This window comes from Meleagris gallopavo, chromosome 10, assembly GCF_905368555.1.
Source record: "Meleagris gallopavo chromosome 10, MGAL_WU_HG_1.1, whole genome shotgun sequence".
NCBI classification, from domain to species: Eukaryota; Metazoa; Chordata; class Aves; order Galliformes; family Phasianidae; genus Meleagris; species Meleagris gallopavo.
In genome coordinates, this window is record NC_139413.1 from 10642424 (window position 1) to 10659163 (window position 16740).

Below are 16740 nucleotides of genomic sequence, written 5' to 3' on the forward strand. Positions count from 1 at the left end.
TCGGCTTTCTGTTACCCGAGAGAGACTGGAATTATCAACATGATAGCTAATCAACAAAAATAGCTGTCAGGTACTATTCAAAGGCGTCAAACTTTTCTTCTCCAGAAACTAAATACGCAGAAAAGAAAACAAGTGTGCAAAATGTTCGTTCATTGCGGTATGTTCATTCTTTTATGGCGTTTGTGTTGAAATCCATCAGCATAGTTCCACTGGTGTTTCAAACACGATATTGAATGAGATCGTGTTCCACAGTACTTGTTAAAAGCAAAATTAAAACAAAGCTTGTGGGTGCTGCTAACTTCTGATTATCTTCCTTGAAAATCACATATTGCACAGTAGTTGTCAAGAAGTATTGTGCATTCTCTATATTATAAATGGTCATAACACTTGACTCGGTTCAGTAAGCTTTATATTTAAAACAGTATTGCCATCTTGTGGTTCTGACAGGGTTTATCAGTCTGTTCCTTTCTGCAGCCATTTTTTTTCTTTATTGTGATGGCAAGAATTTCTGAAAATCCGTGGTACATAAAATGTGATTGGTATTGGCCTCTTGCAAAATGTACAGAAAGAAAATTAAAGCCTGTATTTGAATGTCATAAAGCATCTCATCAGTCTTTCAACAATACAATTGTATTATATTCCACTGAAAGAAACAGAGCAGATACCTAAGGCTTTTATTAAGAAGATCATTGTGAGATGCCAGATTGCAAGAGCTGCCTTTTTAAAGACTGCTTGCTTTTGGTAGGGAGTTTGTTCCAGACGCATATCCTTCAGCAAGTGTCTGCACTCCCTATCTGTGGATCCTAGACCACTGAAAGTTCAGAAGATCATCCAGGGTATTAAAAGAGAGCTGTACAGTGTGAAGATTATTATAGAGAGTAATGATAAAGGCTCAGAAAAAAAACATACCGAATTCAAAGTGGCAGAAGTTAAATATGTTCACTTTTTGGCTTTTTTTTTTTTTCCCCCGTGTAATTTTTTGTTTTGTTTAGTTTATTTTAATAATTGTTTTCTGTGTTTACACAGTGCTAGTATTACGAGACCTTGCTCTGATTCACCCGGTGGGTGCTGAGGGACCTGGGCGTTTTTGCTAGGACACTCTCCATTATCTTTGGTAAGTAGTGGGGAGTCTACAACATGGCATATGAAAAGGTACGTTTGGGTTGTTGGGTATATTTGGGATCTATCTATTTTATGACATTATGCTCTAAAAGCCTATTCTGAGTATTTTTGTTGTTACTATTATTTTTATTTATTTATATATATATGTATAATTAATATACATCTTACTAATATTTTTATTGTTACCCCAAACACCAAGAGTCTACCTCAAGTGTTGCCTTATAGTAACAAGTAAAAGTCAGCTTTTCAGACTGTTGTATAAATCCCACACAATACTGATAATCACTATACGCTCACCCAGTTGATTTTTTGTCAAACTGATCCACGTTGAAGTATTCTGTTTTATTTTCTGTTTTATTTTCTGTTTTTTCCTTACAATAAATCCATAAAGATAAGTCTGTGGAAGTATTACTTTCAGACTAGAAAGCCTCAAGATGAGTGGCCCTCTTATGGAAATAAGCATAACCCAAGCAACAGCATCATAGCTGAGGTATATAGCTATATATGCACTGACATCCATTTTTGGTGCTTGAGTTGCAAGCACTGCTAGAAAGAACCTGTGCTATGTAGTTCTTAATCTTATTTCTAACACAAGTAACCTATCTATCTTGAAAATATTATAGTTATGGGTAAAAAAATTTCTATCTAGTAATGATGAAACTGTAAAGCAAAGTTTTGGAAATAAATTCTGAACATAAAATTTTTCTACCTTTTCGCATATTAGTACCAGAATCAAAGGACATCACTGTATCACTGTAGTGATAATATAAAGTGAAGTGTTATTGTGGCTGAATTTTCACAATACACTACATATGACATTGCACATCATTTACACTTACAATTCAGGTTGAGGAGATAAAGGATGAGGATTATGTTTGTTTATGCATGAATGTATTGAGCATCTGCGCAAACCTATCTAGGTATTTTATTTGTGTTTCAAGAAAGTGGACCATCTGCTCTGTCATCAGCAAAGATTTTGTTCTAAAAGCTACAACAAAAGATCGCTCATCTTGTGCACCCTGTTCTCACTTAACGTAAGTGTAATTTTAACAGCATCCATCTGTAGGTATGATTAGTGACCTGAAGCAGATACTACCTACTGAGTCAATATTACAACTGGAGATGTAGTAAGCGGAATGACAATTAAAACATTTTTCCATATAGAGCATCGAAGTCCTATTTAGTGTACGTGAACAAAGTATTTACTGATCCACTTGCTTTAGTCCTCTCTTTCTTGTTTTGACTCTATTAAGAACTAGAAAGTGTAAAATGACGTGTACTGCTTAAAACGGTCCTTCCATATAATTGTAATACAGACTCCTTAGACACCTATAAAACCCAGAGGGAGGGTCTCTGTAAGGGAAATAACCTACAGGAAACGCTTTCCTGTCTGTGGTAACAACAGCTAAGTCTTAATATTTGAGTTTGTCAGATCAAAGTACTGGCTGGCTTCAGAGGCCAAAGAGTGACTGACACAGTATTTAAGGAGTTTCAGGCCATGACATTTGAAAAACGACAAATATGGATTTTGACTGATTGTCTTCAGTAATTGTTGTAGGGGCGAGATTAATCTACTAAATTCAAATACACAGAACGCTGGAGATATTTCAGACCGGCGTCTACAGTGAGAAGTAGAAGAATGAGAGACCACCTACCTCTCGCAAAGCAGGGAAAGACAGAAGCCCTAAATGATATTTATCTGCAGGTGATATTTTAATAATCTGCTTTTCCTCTTAAGCTTTCCTGAGGCTTGGAGCCACGGCCAAGTGACAAGGGTTTCTTGTGTACAAGGTCTTTGGGCACTGCCTTGGTTTTGCCTTCCTGTTGTCCATACTCTAACAGCTGCAGGGGATTTCTCCAGACCTCAGAGAAGTCACAGTAGCTTAATAGCTCAGCCGGAAACCACTGGGAAAGACAGGCTTGTGGCATTTAATATGTATCTGACAATTTTTATAACTTACTTACGGAATAACTAGTTTGAACACATCAATTGTTTGGATACGTGACATAAGTATACTTACTGAACAAACTACTTTCCTTCACACTAAAATTTTCAAGGTAATGGTGAGTAATAATTTTGGAGGTCGATATTAAGTAGAATTGAGTGCATCCAGAGCACAACTGCAAATCTCTCGAAGCTGTTGCTAACCATGCAAAACTACTTCCTCTATGACAGTTTACTGAGTGTAAAATCAGTATTCGAAGAACCTAAGTAAGGTATTTATTGCAATTTGATGAGATGCTGAGCAAAGCTGATATTTCAGTTACATACACTAGAAATGAACATACAGATGATCCCGTCTGTACTATAAATATAGGTACAACATTGTATTTCTGTATATCTTTGTAATAGATAATATATACACATTTGGAACTGTGGTAGTAATGTCTTTCGTTTGCGCAGATGGAATACTTCCAAAATCAGTGGCAGAACCGAGATAGGTTTAATAGACTATTTCTTTTCCGCTGCATAGTTTCTAAAGTAAACAGCAGCATAAATATATGTATAAAATAACGAGATTGTGAGCGTGACCTCAACATCACCGTGAACTTTTTATTTTTAAATTGCTAGATACTTGCATTAGAAAATGTATCCATTCCTGCATTTGACACAAGTATCTTTGTTTGCTTTTTTGTGGGGAGAAATATCTATTACTTTTTTAAAATGATAGAAAATTATAAGGAACTATAAAAATTATAGGGAACTATAGTCTGAAGAGGCATTGCCAAGGTGTTTCGCAACAGTACATACCTAAAACTCTAAAGTAATTTTAATTATTCCTTCATTTTTAATCAGAAAATTAGGTTTCCAGTTATAGAAGATTTGTGCTGTGTATTTTCCTTAGATTTTTTTCATTAGATCTGCTCTAAATATAGCTTTAAAATATTAACTTTATTGCACAACAGTTAAAGCATATAAAGTCATCGTGGTTTGAGGCAGTATTAAAAAAGCATGATCAAGAGCACTAGGTTCTGTCTAGAGGTGATAAAGAAGTCAAAAAGCAATAACATGATGAGAATGGACCATTGTGACAAAGAACCTGTCTCATTCTCATAAGATGAATTTCTTGACACCAAGTTGATGTTTACTCTTTGCTGCTATCTTTGGCATTTAGATTGCAACTTTATCCACAGTTGCGCTCAACCTACTGAAGGATTCCCTAACAGTAGGGCACGGTCTCTTGAAACAGATACGGCTAATACCGTGTCTCTGAGAATATAACATATTTGCGTTATTTATGATATCATGTTGAGCTTAGATTCACTCAAATCAAGAGGTCCTTTCTTGCCTACAGGATGCGAGGTTTCAGCTGCCTCCGGTGCATGAGATGAGCGATTAGAGTGCTCTCCTGAGAAGTTGATACGGAGAGATAAGGCTTAAGACTCCTTAAGATTGGAGGGCTTTGGTTCTCTGCTCCTGTATTTTAAAACATCGCTGTACTAGGCAGCAGATTAAATGGTGGGACAGGAAAGGTGTCCTCTGCCTTTTGTTGAAAATGTGCCATTGACTGTCCAAAGTTCCGCTTCAGAGAGACAGAGACTAGGCTGATTCAGTGCCTAGTAGCGCAGCTTCCTTTCAGAGTGGGAACGCTGGGTCTCTGGCTTCGATAAGCAGCTGAAAAACTTTTCAGCTTTGTGTTTCTTCCCAAGAAGAGCGCTACAGTTTCACATTCTGAAGCATAAGAACGTTCTACAGAAACATCCATAGCTCCTCTACAAGTGATAATTTTCTGAGGCTTTCATGACACAGCCTATTCCTGCCTGAGTTTGCCCTGACCAACTGCCTGATTTGGAAGGCTGACAACTAGGCAACTCCAGGCTGTTCTTGCCTCAATTACCTTTCTAATACAAATTGGTCCCCAGTATAAGTCGCTGTGATAATTTATATTTTTCAGATGTTTCTATCTTAGTAGGAGAAGAAATGAGGTGTATAACTGCAGATACAAATAGAAGCGTCCTTATTTCTCTATTAACTTTAAATTGCGCTCAGTTGACTGGAATTAAAACAATTGCTTCATTTCGTAAGTGACTATCCTGTAATCAGATACCAAACAGACTTGTCAATTCTCATGTTTTCTTTATGTGACTTCTCATAGAACGGCTTGGGTTCGAAGTGACCTCACGGATCATCAAGCTCCAACCGTCCTGCCGCATGCAATGCCACCAGCCTATATATCTAATACTAGACCAACTTGCTCAGGACCCCATCCAACCTAGTCTTGAACGCCTCCGGGGACGGGACATCCACAGCCTCTCTGGGCAGCCTGTGCCAGCACCTCACCACTCTATTGGTAAAGAACTTCCCCCGATATCCAACCTCAATCTTCCTTCCTTAAAACCATTTCCCCTTGTCCTGTCATTATCTATCCTAATGAAGAGTTGACTCCCCTCCTGTTTGTATGATCCCTTTAGATACTGTAAGTCTGCAACAAGGTGACCCCACAGTCTTGTCTTCTTTGGGCTGAACAAGCCCAGCTCCCTCAGCCTGTCTTCGTAGGGGAGGTGCTCCAGACCTCTGATCTTCGTGGCCCTCCTCTGGACCCTTTCAAACAGCTCCCTATCTTTCTTCTATTGGAGGCCCCAGACCTGGACACAGTATTACAGATGGGGCCTCACACGGGCAGAGTAGAGAGGGATCATCACCTCCCTGTTCCTGCTGGCCACCCCTCTTCTGATGGAACCCAGGATGCCATTTGCATTTGCAGACAGCATCCCTGTATTCTTCCAGGTGACACACCCTTGTTTTCAAAGGGTGTGCGTACCTTTCTTTGTCCTCACTTTGCCCAGCAGGTTCTTGCTAAGCCATGCTGGTTTCCTGCCTCCTCTGTCTGCTTTCTTATTCAGAGGGACAGAGAGCTCTTGTACTCTCAGAAAGGCATCCTCGAAGAGTAGCCAGCTTTCCTCAACATCTTCGTCTCTAAGGACAGCATCCCAGGAGATCTCAGCCAACAATTCCTTAAACAGCCTAAAGTTCACTTTTCTGCTCTTTGCCAGGCCCACATTCCTCAAGATCACAAGCTGAACCAGGGTATGGTCACTGCAGCCTAGGCTGCCTCTAACCTTAATGATTTTTCCCGAAGATATCCGGATGGTTGAAATCCCCCACCTGGATGGGAGCCTGCGAGCACAATGCCTCCTGCAGGTAAAGCAAGAACTCCTCATCAATAGGCTCCCCTTGATCAGGTGGCCTGTAGTATATCCTTATCACCAGCTGGCTTTTATTAATCCTATCCCTAATTCTAAGCCACGGCCTCTTAACCTGTTCCTGACTGTTTCTCAGAAGGAGCTCTCCTCTCTTTGACATACAAGGCAACTCCCCCACCCTTCCTACCTTGCCTATCCCTTCTAAAGAGCTGATACCCCTCACTGGTGGTAGCCAGTTATGGGAGTCATCCCACCATGTTTCTGTGATAGCAACTAAGTCATAATTTTCCAAGTGCATCACGATTTCCAACTCCTTCTGCTTGTTTCCCGCACTGCATGCAGTGGTATAAAGGCATTTCAGCTGGGCTTTCTGTCTCACCATTTTTCGCTGCCCCTTTCAGTATCCTTCCCTGCCATTGAAGGGATAGTAGAAAAAAACACCTGCATGCCCACCCTAGTCCCCTGAAGTCTTTTTTGATAGCTCTCAGGCTTTTCTCAGCAGCTTCATCACTGCTGCCCTGAAATATCAATAAGAGATGATAATCAGATGAGAGAATCAGACCAGGAAGCTTCCTAGAAATATTCCTTACCTGTGCCTCAGGGAGGCAGCACACCTCCCTACAGGTAGGGTCAGGCCAACATATAGGGCCCTCCATTTCTGTCAGCAGGGCATCACTTACAACAACCACCCTTCCTTCCGGGTGAAGGTAGTCTGGAGGCATGGAGTCAACTGCTTCACCTGAGTCAACCTTGCAAGCAGACCTCCCACCATACCCTCATTCACCTCTCCTTTGAGTTCCAGGGCCTCAAATTTATTTCACAAAGGCACTTGGGGAACCAAGGTCGCTCAGGATGACAGTTACCTACATCGCCTAGCCAGGACCCATTTTCACTCCTTCTCTTCTCTCAAATTGCCTCACTCTGCTCAGCAATGGCAGGGCATCTATCACTGTCTTCTGATTATCACCCCAGTGTCTTTCTCACAGAGATTTACACTACAAGTCTATCTCCTGCTCACACACTCTGATACCCCTTAACTTCTCAACATCCTTCTTGAGTTCCACCAGCATACTGAGTAGGTCACCCACCTCCTCACACAGGCATAGTCCCTGCCCCCATTCTCCAGCAGCAGTAGACCTAGGCGCTGCAGTAAAAGACTTGAAACGCCGCTTCTTTAGGCACAGACTCGTTTCAGTCGCCAGTGTCTTTCTCTCCAGCCTTTCTGCTTGGCGGAGAGCATGGCGACATACGTTGTCCGGGCGACAGCCGATAGGCGACCGGTCCGCTAACGAAGAACGATACGCCCCCCCAGCCAAGTGCCGCTGCGCTCCCTAGCGACAGTTTTTATACACGCAGGGGGTGGTTCGCCGCTGCTCCTGGCTCCGCCCCTTCGGTGTCAGATCGCCGCTGCCACGAGGAGGACAGCGGCGTCGCGCAAGCTGCTCGCTGGCAGGGCTACCCCTCAAGCAGCCGAGGTGGTTTCCTGCTGCGGTGCGGAATGCGTCCGCTCCGTGCCGCGTATTTCGCCAAAAAACAAAAACAAAACAAAAAAAAACAACAAAAAAACAAACAAACAAAAACCAACCAACCAACCAAAAAAAAAAAAAAAACAACAGGCCCCACATGTTATTTCCCAAACACAGTATCGGCATTTTAAGCACTCACAGGGCGACTCCCTGGCTCCAGGCTCTGCACCGAAATCAGCTGTAGTGCTCACTGAGCTGCGGCAGCGATGTTGTCTCCTGCTGAAATCCCTGAACTCCAGAACATCCTGCAGCACGGTCTGTGGCCCGTGGCTGGGCTTCTTGGTAAGAAATTGGATTTTTTCCATTCTCTTTCTTTTCTATCCAAATCTGAGGTCGCCTTGCAATACTGTAAATATTCAGAGTAGCCACGTGGAAGCAAAGTCTATACCAGCAAGGTAGTGAGGGGAGAAGACAAAAATCACATTTGCTTAAAAAGAACTGCAGTTTCTGGCATTTTTGATGAGTAGAAGGGAGTGGGGAGAGTTCAGTCTACAGGCAATTTACTGGGTAAAATAAATTGGTATTCCGTAAAAATTATTGACTTTGTTAAGATAAAGGTGAATTAAAAGTCCTTTTGTCTGTTAAATCATTCAGGCACCTCCACAGGTGATGTTAGAACTCAATAAAGATACAAGTCATTATTTCATATATTTTAAGGAAAATACACATGCACAAAAAAAGTGACTGAATCTGATCATTCTGATCTGAGTTCCAATTTTTCTTTTTTTCCTACCAGTTTCTACTTGATCTAAATGATGTTTTTGGATGTAGAATAAATAAGAGGCTGTACCACCGATATCTCTGAAATTACAGAATCAAAAAATCATAGGGGTTGAGAGGGACCTCTGAAGATTATAGATGTCCAGGCCTCCTGCTAAAACAAGTTCCCTACCGTAGGTCACACAGGAAGTGTCTAGACAGCTTTTGAATATCTCGAGAGAAGGAGATATCCGCAATCCTCCTGGACATCATCCTCAATGTTAAAAAAAAAAAAAAAAAAAAAGATTAAATGGAGAAATGGAGAAAGAGTATAGAATTGAAAAAGAGTAATAAGGAAGAGAAAGTAAATGTAAAAAAAAAAAAAAAAAAGGAAACAAAAAAAGAATTTTCACATTTCACTCTGTCTGCTTGAAAAACAAATGTCCCTCAGCGGATATCCCCTCCTCATCTCGTTGTCGTGAAGGCTGATGGTGGGAACCAGGACTGTGTATCACAGCACCGTGGATGAACACTGAGCTGTAACCTCGACAAAGAACCATCACCCACGCCACGTCCAGATGGACCGACCGACACGACCAGGGTAGCATCCTGCACAGCTCTCAATTTTCCTGGGCTCCCTTAACAAGAGCAGCTGATTTCACAAGCTGCAAGAAAGAGCTCGTTGATTGGACCAAGCCGAGAGGCTTGGGTTCAGTCGGTTCAGACACACACTCCTTCATATGCCCACGTGAAACATGGGGAAGATTCATGACTTATGTGTGCCTACAGTACTGTGCAACACAAGTGCGTTTTCAGAAGAGATGCCTATGATGTACATCACTGTATTCACTAGTAAGGTGACTAAGCGTTCGACCTGAGATAAGCTACTCCCTTTCTTTGGCTTTACTCTAATCTTTACACAGCAAGTTAAAAAAAAAAAAAAAAATTCAAAATGCTGCCACCTGATTTGTCCCCGTGATTTTCAATATCTCCACTTCCAGTATGACATCTGCCACCACTGAAAGTCCAGACAGAGCATGGAACAGCCGTTGAAAAAGATTTACGCAAGGCATCTTCTCAGCCTGAGTGTTGGAGTTGTGCTGTGCCCAGCAAAACCCTACAGCTGCAAGGAGAGAAGGACTTGCATGGTGCCTTCAGCATAAGCTATGGTCTTTCCACTGACCATTTATACTTCTGCAAGATGACAAAGTTCCTACTGCAGGTGACAGTTTTCACAGAGATGAAAGCTATCAGTTACTGTTTGTCTAGCTAGCTGGGTATCTTGCTTCCATTTTGCTTTTCCTGAATTGCCACATGACTGCAGAGATAATACATTTTCACAATGTTCATATCTTATCATAAACCATGTACTAGTGAGCAGTACACTCAAATTTGGGTTTGTATTCTTTCCAGTCATATAAATAAAGATAAGTTATCAAAAGATAGCCAAAATGTGACACATGGACCTTGATGAGGAAACTCTGTAAAAGGAATAGAAAGGAATTAGAAGGCAACTGGAAGTCTCATAACTGTCAGAGGAGGAATGAATTCACCAGCATTCAGAGGCAGCTAGCTCTCAGGATTCATTGGAGCTTGAACTCGGGTACCTGATCAGCCGGTCTAGTCAATAGGAGCTGTTTCACAGTGTTCCGTGGGATTTCTTCAACAGCTGAATCACTTGCCGTTACCTCAGTACAACTCAGCAGGGAATGGTATTGTAAAAATTGATCTCGGACATTTAGTCAGTCTCGGTAAGTTTAGTCATGATGGATTTGTTCTAACTTGTCAATCAGAAAGTGTAATCAGCTGCATTTCCTTGCTTTTAGAAAGTGGGCAAGGTCATATGTGGAGCCAGTGTGTAGTTTTGGAAAAAGGAACTGAGTGTTGTGTTACCTTCGATATTGAAATCCTTACTCCCTCTTGCTCCCATCTAAAACTGTGCCAATATTTACAGTAGACACCAATGAACCACTCCCCCCCCCCCCCAACCAAAGTTCCCACCAATCTGCGAGTGTCAAATACATCACTGCTGTTAATCAAAATAAAGGTGGTGGGGTTTTTTTTATTATTGTTATTTTTGGTTTTTTGTTGTGTGGGTTTTTTTTCTTTTTTCTTTTTTTTTTTTTTTTCTTCTTTAATGGAAAAAGAGACCTTTGATAAGATTTATGATACAAAAATGAACAGGTGGCCAAATGAGCCCCACTTCTATATTTCTTCCTTTAATATGAACTCTGGAGAAAGGGATGTATCTGAAACATGTTCGACGACAAGGCTCGTTTCAGAGAAAAACATACTCCAGGCAGTTCAGGAACAAATTGAAAGTAGATTACTTTTCTCCTGGAGTGGGTGCGCCTCTTTGTGGACTTCTTATTTTTCTCACAGATATTCTCCAAGCTTCTGGTCTTAGAATTCTCTCAGAGTGTTGTTCTATCAATGGCCTAACTCTAGTCTATTCCTTTATGTTAAACATCAGTTCCCAAAGATTAACTGATACCACGTCACGAGCAAAATTTGCAAGGTTTCTAGAGCAGGAAATTTTGGTAAAAGCCAAAAGGAGAACAGAGCCATTCAGCATTTCGGTTCTGTTTTATTTCAGACATCAAAAACTCATCTGCAATACCTCTTTACACACAATGGGTTTCCTTACTTGACTCAGACAAATCATTGGTAATTTAAAATAACATGAAAACTTAAGCAGATTCTCTGTTGGAAATACTTGACGCTGATCACTTTAAGGTAGAGAAACACTTAGCTGTGTGGTTGCGTGTTGAAAAACCGATTAAGAGTTCATAGCAAGAATGGGAGAATAACGGTAAAAGAACAGAAGCCCGGTTTCTAACTAACAGTGAGATTCAGATCTCAAAGTCTCACAACGTGATGTGTGATACATTTGCTGTTGACTGACAGTGGCTGATCCGGTGCACAAGTTTGAGCTCAGATTCATCCTGAGTCTAGCTGCTGGCAAATTCCCTCCCTCTCTTAGAACTATGAGACTTCCACTAGTCCTCTCCCTTTTTATTCTCCTTCCTCTTCCCTTTGTTTTGTCTGTGCTTTTCCCTTCTCTTTCCTCCCCTTTCCCCTTCCCTTGGCCCTTTCCTATCCCTTTTCCTTTCTCTCTCCCAGCCCTTTCACAATCCCTTCACCTTTTTGTCAATTTACCTTCCAGTTTTCCTTTTCCTTTCCCCTTCCCTTCCATTTCCATCCTCCGGAGTTCCTCCTTCAAGGTCCAAGTGCCACATTTTGTATAATGTAGAACTATTTTAGTTTATATTATTGGAAATAATATAATCCTAAATTTGGGTGCTTTGTTCAGAGACTGCTTGGTGTATGATAAGGTATAAACACTGGGAGAAGGTACATTATCTTCAGCTGTGGGGCAATTCAAGATAAAACAAATGGGAATATGGATACCCAGTTAGCTAGACAAACAATAACCGATAGCTTTCATCTCTGTGAAATCTGTCAGCTGCAGTAGGAACTTTGTCATCTTGCAGTAGTATAAATGGCCAGCGGAAAGACCACAGCCTTAAGCTGAAGGCACCATGCAAGTCCTTCTCCTCCTCGCAGCTGTAGGGCTTTGCTGGGCGCAGTATAACCCCAACACTCAGGCTGGGAGGACGTCTATCGTGCATCTCTTTGAATGGCGCTGGGCCGATATTGCTCTGGAGTGTGAACGCTATTTAGCTCCTTATGGGTTTGGAGGAGTTCAGGTATGTAGTTTCCTGTCCACACGCATTAAAATTGCTTTGCAGCATTTGCTTAACAATCCAAATAGCCAGAATTGCAGACAATGAGTTCCAAGTAACTTTCTCGTTCAAAGCAGGGATGGAGATCCTGCCAGCCTGGTACGAGTGTATGTTTAGCTGCAGATCGCCTGCAAGGGGGTTTACTTTTCTCTGATACGTTCGCTTACAAAGCTAAGTTTTTCTCTTCTACCGAGTCAAGCGCACAGACATACAGAGTTTCGGCAGTCCAAAGGATGTCACAAATCCAGGAAATCCATGATAACGAAGGAGAATTTCCTTGATACCAGTCTACAAGACTTACATCTTGCAGAGCTGAGCCGTTTCATGTAAATCACAGACTAATCTCAGCACTGAGCACACCTTATTGCACTTAAAACGTGAAATGAGAACTAATGATTTCTGACTGAGGTACGTCCTTTCACCCGCAGGTTTCTCCTCCAAATGAAAACATTGTCATTACTAATCCGAACCGGCCCTGGTGGGAAAGATACCAGCCCATCAGCTACAAGATCTGCAGTCGATCGGGCAATGAAAATGAATTCAGAGACATGGTGACCAGATGCAACAACGTTGGAGTAAGTGCCTTGAAAATATGTAACTGAGAAGGGCGGTTTCTGTGGAGCAAAGTTGCTGCTCCTATTCTCGAAGGAGGGTTAAAATGGAGAATAAAGGGAGACGGGTGAAAGGTCACGCTAACAGCGGTGCGGTAAAGCTGATGCTTCAACGGCATCACAACACAGACTGAATCGCAATCGCTACTTTTCCAGGTTCGTATTTATGTGGATGCTGTTGTCAATCACATGTGCGGATCTATGGGTGGCACAGGCACCCACTCAACGTGCGGGAGCTATTTCAACACCGGGAGTAGAGATTTTCCCGCTGTGCCATATTCTGCCTGGGATTTCAATGATGGCAAATGTCAGACTGCAAGTGGGGACATCGAAAATTATGGGGACATATATCAGGTAACTTTTTGTGGCAGCATTTTGATAATTTTTCTTTTTAAAGACATGTTGTGTAAAGATTAGAGTAAAGCCAAAGAAATGAAGTAGTTTATCTCGGGTTGAACGCTTAGTCACCTTACTAGTGAATACAGCGGCGTACATCATAGGCTTATTTTCCGGAAATGCACCTGTGTTGCACAGTATTGTAAGCAGTTGGAAGTCATGAATCCTCCCCATGTTTCACGTGGGCATGTGAAGGAGTGTGTGTCTGAAACGACTGAACCCAAGCCTCTCGGCTTGGTCCAATCAACGAGCTCTTTCTTGCAGCTTGTGAAATCAGCTGCTCTTGTTAAGGGAGCCCAGGAAAATTGAGAGTTGTGCAGGATGCTACCCTGGTCGTGTCGGTCGGTCCGTTTGGACGTGGCGTGGGTGACGGTTCTTTGTCGAGGTTACAGCTCAGCGTTCATCCATGGTGCTGTGATACACAGTCCTGGTTCCCACCATCAGCCTTCACGACAACGAGAGGGGATATCCGCTGAGGGACATTTGTTTTTCAAGCAGACAGAGTGAAATGTGAAAATTCTTTTTTTGTTTCCTTTCTTTCTTTTCCTTATTACTCTTCTTCAATTCTATACTCTTTCTCCATTTTGATCTCTTTTTTTTTCTTCCTTTTCCATGTTTAATTACCCAGGTCCGGGATTGTAAGTTGACCAGCCTTCTCGATCTGGCTCTGGAGAAGGACTATGTACGCTCGACAGTTGCAGCATACATGAATCACCTCATTGATATAGGTGTAGCAGGGTTCCGGATCGATGCTGCCAAGCATATGTGGCCTGGGGACATAAGGGCGTTTCTGGACAAATTGCACGATCTAAATACTCAGTGGTTTTCAGCAGGAACAAAACCCTTTATTTTCCAAGAGGTAATTTCTTTTTGCCCGTCTGTCTGCCGTGTATTGTGTTTTCTTTCTCTTTTATCATACTCCTTCTGAGGAACAGAAGCAATGACATGCGCTCGTTCTTAGAAACCAGGAAAGACTGAGCTTGTCAGTGCAGTGAGTCACAGACAACTGCCCTTCAGAACTGCAAGGCATCTTGAAATCTTCGTGCAGATTAGTCTAACTAGGAGATGGTATGCTGCAGTTTAGGACAACAGCAAAGCCCCACATTTCCACATGGTTTCATCACATATAATTATTCCAAATTTGGTTGATAGACCTGGCAGACATGAATGCGCTTGTCAATACATTTTTCTTGATTTCATCCCACAGATAACAGCGAGAGCTGTGCACTGCATTACTTATTGATTCTGTTTAAACACAAGTAACACTTTTTCCTATGCCAGGTAATTGACTTGGGAGGAGAGCCAATCACAGGCAGTCAGTACTTTGGAAATGGCCGAGTGACAGAGTTCAAGTACGGTGCAAAACTGGGGACGGTGATCCGCAAGTGGAACGGAGAGAAGATGGCCTACTTAAAGTAAGGGCGAGCGTCCCGCGACTGACGTAAGATAAGCTGGGCGCGTAACGTGAGGGGGTAGAATCAAGTCCTCGTGTTTTTCTCTAGGAACTGGGGAGAAGGCTGGGGCTTTGTGCCTTCTGACAGAGCCCTGGTCTTTGTGGATAACCACGACAACCAGCGCGGGCACGGGGCAGGCGGAGCTTCCATTCTTACCTTCTGGGATGCCAGGTGAGGAATGCCGGTGTCTGGATGATGGCGCTTACTGTTCTCTTTTTAGGTCTGTCGGCTCTTTGCCGTCGTTTCTCTTCCACGTTCCGTTATGTTTTTGTCCGACAGGCTTTATAAAATGGCAGTCGGTTTCATGCTCGCTCATCCGTACGGCTTCACGCGGGTGATGTCAAGTTATCGTTGGCCGAGATATTTCGAGAATGGAGCGGTGAGTTTGTAGCGCTGAAGATTTCGGCGTGTCAAACGTAAACGATTTCTCTGGCCTGTGCCGGATCTGCCTGGTGGACTCTGGAAGCCGCATATATCTTCTCTCTCTGGATACTCTCTGTGCAGTAAGCACTTTCCAGTAAGCGCTTTGAAAAGTCTTTTTTCGTTTAAAGGATGTCAACGACTGGGTTGGTCCGCCCAGTAACTCGGACGGATCGACGAAGTCCGTGACAATCAATGCAGACACTACTTGCGGCAACGACTGGGTCTGTGAGCATCGCTGGCGACAAATAAGGTGGGAGGAAAACGTAGGAAGAGCAGCGACTCTTGGGTCACGCGCCTCGTGGCCGTAGAAGTCCCGCAACTACAATGACAGCCCTTCCTCGCATTTTCAGGAACATGGTTGTCTTCCGTAACGTGGTAGACGGTCAGCCTTTCTCAAACTGGTGGGACAACGGGAGCAATCAAGTAGCTTTTGGTCGCGGCAACAGAGGCTTCATCGTCTTTAATAATGACGACTGGTGAGTGATCTCTGGGACAGCTACGTATGAGTTCGCAGTATAGAAACCGAGGCTGTGGGCAGGGTAATTGCCGGGGGTCTACGCATTAGCCGCTTAAGTTTGGGCAGTTATGGACAGAGAGGGTAGTTTCTCGCTTTCCTCATCCGGCCCTAGTCTATCCGGTCCGTGCCAACGCAACCGTAACGGACTGAATGATCCCAGTTAGGGGGTTATTTCTGTTTAACCACGTGCATCATGTTGTAGGAGCTATCTGTAGGCTTTGATGTTCTCCTGTCCTTTCCGGCCAGCGACACCAACCGCTACAGCCCGAGCTAGATTCACGCGGTTGCGTTCTAGTTGTGAGGGGCTAAAAAGGGAGTTCAGAGAATCGCGGCCCTAAGACCGAGAAATCCCTTGAGCTGCGTCACCCTCGCGAGTAGCAGAATAGCATCGGGCTCGGCAGTCCTTTGCCTACTTTGAAATACCTCTTTTGAAAGCCATGCTTTAAGGTACGTACTTTTCGCATAGGTATATGAACGTCAATTTGCAAACGGGGCTGCCCGCCGGTACCTACTGCGATGTTATTTCCGGACAAAAGGAAGGCAGTGCGTGTACTGGAAAGCAGGTGTATGTTTCCTCGGATGGAATGGCCAATTTCCAGATTAGTAACAGTGATGAAGATCCATTTGTTGCAATTCACGTTGATGCCAAGTTATAACTTCTTTTGTTGTTTTTTTCTCTGCTGTTGCTCTGTATGTATATTGATCGTGCTGATTTTGATTCCCTGATTTTCAAGAATGAATGATTCTCTGTATCCAGTGAATAATAAACTGCTTCCAAACTGAAATATAATGCCTTTTTCTGCTAAGGAATTACACTGCAGCATTATCACGTCATAACTGTTAGACTGATACATTCAAGCCCTCATGCAGCCTAGTGGATCAACATGGTGAGCTGTCTGCTGCAACGTTTCTCGTGCTTACGATTTGTCCTTTCTTTTGGACGACGCAAACGTATATCTCTGATCAGCGGTTGAATCTGGGCTATCTGTCATGGGAGTTGGTGACTTGATTCACACTCAGTTTATGCCCAACATTCACACCATTGTTCTCCGCAAACTACTGTTCATTCTAACTCTTCCAAATTTATATGTGAAGTGGGCT

The 16740-nt window shown here is 42.8% G+C and overlaps 1 protein-coding gene across 23 annotated transcripts in view; it reads left to right on the top strand.

Annotated features, from left to right (window-relative positions):
* LOC100548295 (pancreatic alpha-amylase) overlaps nucleotides 1-16740 on the top strand; it is a 236878-nt gene that overhangs the window by 216967 nt on the left and 3171 nt on the right. For 8 of the 23 annotated variants that reach the window (XM_085232253.1, XM_085232254.1, XM_085232255.1 and 5 more), the window contains 13 exons: nucleotides 1027-1114; nucleotides 5220-5414; nucleotides 6204-6265; nucleotides 7935-8075; nucleotides 12667-12813; nucleotides 13006-13203; nucleotides 13874-14104; nucleotides 14527-14660; nucleotides 14748-14870; nucleotides 14979-15078; nucleotides 15251-15372; nucleotides 15473-15598; nucleotides 16106-16426. In XM_085232253.1, coding sequence (XP_085088379.1) covers nucleotides 5276-5414; nucleotides 6204-6265; nucleotides 7935-8075; nucleotides 12667-12813; nucleotides 13006-13203; nucleotides 13874-14104; nucleotides 14527-14660; nucleotides 14748-14870; nucleotides 14979-15078; nucleotides 15251-15372; nucleotides 15473-15598; nucleotides 16106-16295 — 1713 coding nt within the window. In that variant the 5' untranslated portion in view covers nucleotides 1027-1114; nucleotides 5220-5275 and the 3' untranslated portion in view covers nucleotides 16296-16426. Of the gene's footprint in view, nucleotides 1-1026; nucleotides 1115-2063; nucleotides 2157-5219; nucleotides 5415-6117; nucleotides 6266-7934; nucleotides 8076-8529; nucleotides 9350-12034; nucleotides 12203-12410; nucleotides 12565-12666; nucleotides 12814-13005; nucleotides 13204-13873; nucleotides 14105-14526; nucleotides 14661-14747; nucleotides 14871-14978; nucleotides 15079-15250; nucleotides 15373-15472; nucleotides 15599-16105; nucleotides 16427-16740 lie in introns of those variants that run through there. The other 15 variants (XM_085232259.1, XR_014885356.1, XM_085232264.1 and 12 more) reach the window with 15 other exon arrangements.